General features: G+C 37.7%; 1 protein-coding gene across 1 annotated transcript; it reads right to left on the bottom strand.

The window, feature by feature from the left end:
- Positions 1–2,883: 2,883 nt before the first annotated feature.
- On the bottom strand, positions 2,884–5,870 carry kcnj2b (potassium inwardly rectifying channel subfamily J member 2b). The gene is made up of 2 exons (XM_056232914.1): positions 5,635–5,870; positions 2,884–4,504 (listed from the first exon to the last, which is right to left on the bottom strand). The coding sequence occupies exon 2, from the start codon at positions 4,264–4,266 to the stop codon at positions 2,935–2,937; it is 1,332 nt and encodes a 443-aa protein (XP_056088889.1). The 5' UTR covers positions 4,267–4,504; positions 5,635–5,870; the 3' UTR covers positions 2,884–2,934.
- Between the last annotated feature and the right edge of the window lie 1,157 nt (positions 5,871–7,027).

Genomic DNA, 7,027 nt, shown 5'->3' with positions numbered 1-7,027 from the left:
TCAATGGGGTCCATCAACTGTTTGATTGCCAACATTCTTCAAAATATCTTTATTTTGTGTGTTCAACAGCAGAAAGAAACTCATACCGGTTTGTAAATAATGACAGAATTTTCCTTTTTGGGTGAACTGTCCCTTTAAGTATCTGATGCTCAATGAAATACAGTCAACTGATTTTCGTCTTTCCTAGTAAAGAGGACATGTCATTGGATAATGTGGAAAATTGCCTAAGGGAAAAATCTGACTTTCAGCAGAACAAAATCCAATCCTCTCATTGCATCTCCTGTGTCCAATCGATTCTCTGTTTACACAAAATATAGGGTCATGGATTCAAATTAGTCAAGCCACACGATCCTTGCCTGGATGATCCTCAATGTCAACTACATTTACAGTCTAAAAGCGAATGAACTTCTTCTGTCTCTTTAAATGTACTGTAGCACACATCCATATGTGATGTCATCATCTGGAATGTTGTCACTAGGATTACATAATATGCGATGTGATCAAAATACATCTTTATATCAAATATGCTACAGGCAAGAAATATTTATAATAAAATATTTTATGATGTCACAAACATGTCAAAGATATTAATTTGTGCATTTTGAGACCTTACCAGAACGTAATTATGCATAAAACCAAACAATTAAAAATATGGACCGGGTTTCACCTTCAATTTAATACAAATCAGGCAAACTTCTGCAGATGATCACACTGCAGATTATATTGTTAATCAATAGTAACCTTTATTGTGATTTATTTTGATAGCTACTGTCACAGTCGTATACATAAAAAAAAAAAAACTCATTAGATATTGGTTCCCTACTGTTTCTGGTTTTTAAATACCAGCATTGTAAGTCATTATTACTTGGGTTTTAACATGTCATACAAAACAAATAGTATTTTTTTCTCTCCTTCTGTCAACATATTTATCTTTTATAACCTTTCCTAAATAGCAGCAGATAAATAACATTCGAGCCTTCATTCATAAACATTAACATTCATGTCTTCAGTCACTGAAGCTATATTGCACATCGAAAGGACATATACTGCTATGAACATGACATTCTTTACATATTATTCAAAGATTTGCTGTAGTGTATTTACAACTCTTTGACCGCTCATACTGTATGAATGCCAGATTTCCTCCAAACCCTGAGACGTTGAGTGTGCTTTGACAAACCCTGTGTGGAAGATGCAGTGCATGGACTGACTAGCTTTACGTTTACTAATAAGTGCCCTAGATTAGCTTATACGGTCATTAAAATGGATGGCTAATCTTCAGTACTGATATCGTAACACATTTATTTGTATACAGAAGTATGTTAAGAGACCAGCTCATTAACAGGTTCCTTTCATTATTTTCAGCTAAGGTTTTCAAATAATCTGTGAACACATAGCTCTTCACATAAAAAATGCCTACTGTCAATAACAACCACATTTGAAACGTGAAATATGGATGCTAGGGTTCTAACTTTATGCTCATTTATCTTGAATTGTGTCATCCTTGCGGTGAGTTTTAAATGCTCAAAAATGCCTCTATTGTAGGTTTAATTTCATAGACGAGATCAAAAGGAAACATTTGGTTCTCATCTTCACTACCGGCTTCATTGTACCGCCTCTGCTTTTGAAGTCAAACATGATTTCATCACGACACAAGGTATTATCTCGAATGTACTATTAATAGTGTGCAGTCTGTCCTGTAAAATCATTGTGACTTGTGAAATTATAGCTCTGCTCCAAAACCTAGTGAGCTACATACCTAGACAGCACGTTACGGCATCATAGACTGGCTTCAAGTGTGAAAGCTCTTCCCAAACAACATTACGCTACATTAGGAAACTACTCTAACCAATTTCATATCATGAATTTGTATGCCTTTTAGAGTACTGCATCTTTAGCAACATGCTAATGTGAAACTTATATATATTTAACCTTAAAGGGTTCTGTCAGGTGCTTCATATATAGAACCTTTTAAGAGTTCCTATCATGGGACTATTTTATGGATTTAGTTTTAATGACATTTTTTTAATTAATTAATTTCACCTTATATAGAACCTTTTTTGGCATAAAGGGTTCTTTAAAATTGAGTCAAGGGGCCTCATTTATAAAGCGTTCATACACACAGCGTATGCTAAAATCCATGCCAACATTCATATTCATAAAAACGGTCTTTGAAACGGTGTCACGTCAGGGTCTAAGCAGACGTACACACTTCTCCTTGTGGCAGAAAATAGGAAAACTGGTAGTATTTGGAAATCTAAGCAATTCTTGCCGCTCGCCATTCTCAAGTAAAGCATTTGGACATTGACTGGTGCTCTTTTATATGATAATGACATTAATTAGATGCCATTTACAAGGTAGATATCTGAAAACATTCAGCTGTCATTCAAGATCATTTGCAATTTATACATTTTACATCTGGAAGAGAGGCATTCGTTCTCTAAATCACACCTACAGACATTTGAGAAATGATTGTAAGATTAAGTTCTACGCAGCATTTTATAATGAGGCCCAAGAACCCTATTCTATATAGAACGCCATTGAATAATATTTTCTAGGAGTGGATTTTTTTTCTCTAAGCCATATTGAGTTACTGTGATTGGTTTGGAATTGGATTTAAGTTGCCGCGATTGGCTTACTTGGTTTGGAACAGAGCTTTTATTATCTATAACATGTGCCGCTCTTGTCTATATTCCAAATTGATTGTGAATAAAGTGTCAGAGTACATTTGAAAGTTCATGTTTGTTGATCTGTCTTCGTAGATAAGTCAACGTGAATGTTTCAAGACATCTGCAACCCAACCTTTTGGGTTCCTCTCAAATCAATGGCAACATGCTCTCAAAACAGCCTTTCCTCAGTCAAGCCTTTTCATTTGTATACTATACACCTGCTGTACACCAACGTCATCCCATACAAAGCAACTTTCTTCAGTTGTCATATCTCTGGCTGCTGTCTTAAAGGTTTGAGTTGAAGTGGTAAAGTATCCTGACTGGAAGCCGTGCTTTTGACGTCATCAGTATTGGATCCTTCCAATGCCACACTGTCTCTTTTGATGTTATGCTGGTCCTCTTCGTCATTTTCATCATCATCGTCGTCATCCTCCGTTTCCTCTTTATCCATGAAGGCTACTTCGTTCTCATAACAAAAAGAGTTCGAGCTAGATGTGATGTACTTCTTTTCGGCCAAATCTCGAGCGCTGCATTGAGGCGTGCTGGAAACCTCGTATGTGCTCTCAAAGTGCGAATAGTCCACTTTGTAATGATTTTTATCCTCAAAAAGGACTGGCTCAAATCGATGACCCCACAGGATTTCACTCGTCACGTAAGAGCTGCGACACTGAGTGGTCATGGCCGTAGCTTCCACCATGCCCTCCAAAATCACGACTATCTCCAGCTCTGAACTTTCCAGTTCCTGTTTGCTCATTTCATAGAATGGACTGTTCTCATCAATCTCATGGACGATGGTGATGGGGGTCACTAAAAATATACGGTCAACGCCAGTGTCGAATCCGACATCAACATCTAGCTGATCCAGCGGGATGAACTCGCCTTCAGCGGTGGTGCGAGATTTAAGCAGCTGGGCGCGAACGTGAGCTTCCACCAGGTGGCTTTTCCGTAGGTTCGCGACCCTCCACATCAGACACAGTTTACCGTCCCTCATGGCTATTGTGGCATAGTGACTGAACACAAGGGTTTCATTTCTTTTCTTCGGTTTGGCCATCTTAGCCATGACCGCACCAATAATGAAGGCATCAATGATGCATCCCAAGATGCTCTGGAAAACCACCATGAAGACAGCAAGAGGACAGTCCTCTGTTACATATCGGTAGCCATATCCGATAGTAGTTTGAGTCTCCACGGAAAACAGGAAGGCTGCCGTGAAGCTGTCGACGTTCGAAATGCAAATCTGCTCTTGATTCTCCAAGTCCCCGGACGAAAGTGCAATAAACCAGAATATTAATCCAAAGAGAAGCCAGGACAGTAGGAAGGAGAGGCAGAAGAGGACCATCATCCAACGCCAGCGGATGTCAACGCATGTCGTGAAGATGTCAGCCAGGTAGCGCTGACCTTTTTCACTCATGTTGATGAACTGCACATTGCAGTGTCCGTCCTTGTTGACGAAGCGGCTTTGTTCTTGGTGCTGCGTGTGCACTTTGCTGCCCACGTTTCCATTGCCGAAGCCGTTTTGCACAGCGATGGGGGACAGCTTCATCCCGGCTTCTTCCGAGGAAACTATGCTGTACCGGTGGGCTCTCACACTTCCCATCACTTCCGAATGAGGGGGCTGAGCCTCGTCTGCTTTGGACAACAGTCTGAGTTTTTGGAGGACACGTTGGAGAAACACTTTCGACCTCTCACATGGACCAACGCACAAACAAAAATCAGGATTTCCTTGAAATCAAGCCAGCAATGAGATGGATGTTGCAAAGAAACAATGTTTTCGCCGGGGCTACGAGGATCGCTCCTCTTCCGTGAAATGACTGGACATCGTCTGCAAAACTGGGCTGAGAAAATAACACAAAGTAAGAGTTTGAAGGAATGAGTCTGAGGACTGAGACGACATAGCAAGCAGTTCAGTTAAACATGCTTGTTTATGAACTATGACATAAAAACTGTTTTAAAGTTTAACTGTCAAGATCAAAACAAATACATTTCAGTGCATGCAAAGCCATTTCTCCTTTGGCCAACATTAATATCAAGAGTGATATAACACTTGACATGGCCTGACAGAGCTGTATAGATAGATTAGACACAGATGTTTAGATTAGAGCTGCATATTCAGTCAACAACTGATACACCACATATATACAAATATATAATATATAATAACAATAAGATTAATTTTTTTTAATACGATTTGATATTGTCATGTGCTATTCAATACTCTCTAAATTACATGGTGAGAAAAATACATTTTATTCTTCATCCCATATCCAATATTTGAATATTTTTCATGAAGGAAAGTAAAAAGTGTCATGTCAACTAACCATATTTCTTTTGTAATTTAAGATAAGCTTGTGCTTATCTGTTTTGGTCAAGTGGAATCAAGGCATAGGCAGATGGAAATACATTACGTAAATACACTTGATTTTTTTTTTTTTTTTTCAGATGAGATCAATACAGTGTTGTTTGCTATTTCAGTATATGACTATCTATCCAAGTAAGAGAACCTTATAGATCAGTTTGGACTATATGAATCAATATATATCAAATAACATGTTAAATATATTAATATATAGGCCTCATATAAATAACTATTTATGAATCTAGAAAATGGTGACATAAAAAAATATACTATTAAAAAGTGTTGCATATTAAAGATAGTGAATCTAGTAACAATAAAATAAACAAAGATATCTAGATCATTCAAACTAGATTATTCGTACATAATGCACCTAAACAACACTTTAAATGGGTTTAGGCCTCCAACAAAAACAGATGGCATAACATTTGAATTGACAATTGTCGAACAAGTTAAATTTGTTTCTCAATAAAAATGACCTAAAACTGCCCTTGAGAGAAATTTTGGCAAAAATAACTGCTTAGCCTATCTCTAATGAGTTCAATAGCAGTTAAGTAAGCAGAGATATCGAAGCTTAAAACTAAATCTAAACAAAACAAAAACGAAGCTTACCTTCCAGAGTTCAAGAACAACAGAAGTTTAGATCAGCACATTTCAGCAGATTGCAGTTGTTGTTATCCGGTGGGACAGATCAGTCAAACGCTATGGGACTTGATGGTGGTTTCGATCATCTCACTCAGTGTTGGCCAAAGCTCAAGCCGATCGAAGAAGAGTTTGAAAAAGCCTGTTAATCTCCGCCCAGACTGTCGGGTCAGGCAGCTGTGATCATTACAGAATCTCTCACTGTAATCATCATAACATGATGCCATACACATCAGCTTTACAGAAATGAGTCGAATATTATCATTTCGTTACGTTTTTATTGTGAAGTTTTCAAGACAAACTGATGTAGGCTATTTTGATACGCTAATACTCTCGAAATCAACAGGGAAATAAAGTATATGTTTGTTTAAAATCGTTCGTTCGATCTGTTCAGAGATGTTGTTTGTTCCACTTCGTTAACACCTAGCGTCGTTTCCACTACGACGAAGTCTTCACGATCCTGCTGCATCTTTGGTGCAAGTTACAACCTAGCAATTAGAACTGCCTGGAATGAAAGTATAGATCTTCAAATGATAATAACAATAACGTAGGCTAATTAAGAATATTTCGGAATGTTCGATGGTATTTATTGATTAATGGGCTTAAGAATATTTAAGTAAACTTGGGGTTGGTAAGATGCTTTTTTAACGTTTTTGAAAGAATAAGTCTCTTATTCTTATGGCAAAGTAATTTATTTGATAAAAAATACATTAAAAGCAGTAATGTGAAATATTATTACAATAAAAAGTAAAATTCGGGGGGGAAAAAACAAACTTTTGAATGGCACTGTAGGCTTAATAGCCAACACTCAAAACCTTTTTTTTTTAACAAAAAAACAAACAAAACATAAATAGCCCAAGACATATATATATATACACTCACCTAAAGGATTATTAGGAACACCTGTTCAATTTCAACCTGCTTCAATGCATTTAGGGGTGTGGTCCTGGTCAAGACAATCTCCTGAACTCCAAACTGAATGTCAGAATGGGAAAGAAAGGTGATTTAAGCGATTTTGAGCGTGGCATGGTTGTTGGTGCCAGACGGGCCGGTCTGAGTATTTCACAATCTGCTCAGTTACTGGGATTTTCACGCACAACCATTTCTAGGGTTTACAAAGAATGGTGTGAAAAGGGAAAAACATCCATCCAGTATGCGGCAGTCCTGTGGGCGAAAATGCCTTGTTCCTATCAATATGTTCCTTGTATCCTATCAATATGGGCCAACATTTTTAAAGAATGCTTTCAGCACCTTGTTGAATCAATGCCACGTAGAATTAAGGCAGTTCTGAAGGTGAAAGGGGGTCAAACACAGTATTAGTGTGTTCCTAATAATCCTTTAGGTGAGTGTATATTGCAATTGC

Source organism: Rhinichthys klamathensis, unplaced genomic scaffold (assembly GCF_029890125.1).
Source record: "Rhinichthys klamathensis goyatoka isolate OS25496 unplaced genomic scaffold, OSU_Roscu_1.1 h1tg000015l_1, whole genome shotgun sequence".
NCBI classification, from domain to species: Eukaryota; Metazoa; Chordata; class Actinopteri; order Cypriniformes; family Leuciscidae; genus Rhinichthys; species Rhinichthys klamathensis.
The sequence above is the reverse complement of the archived record's forward strand: the minus strand, read 5'-3'. Positions and strand labels throughout refer to the sequence as shown.

What these genes read in the sequence shown, in the direction of transcription:
- kcnj2b (XM_056232914.1), bottom strand. Translation starts at nt 4,266, where the DNA reads ATGGGAAGTGTGAGAGCCCACCGGTACAGCATAGTTTCCTCGGAAGAA.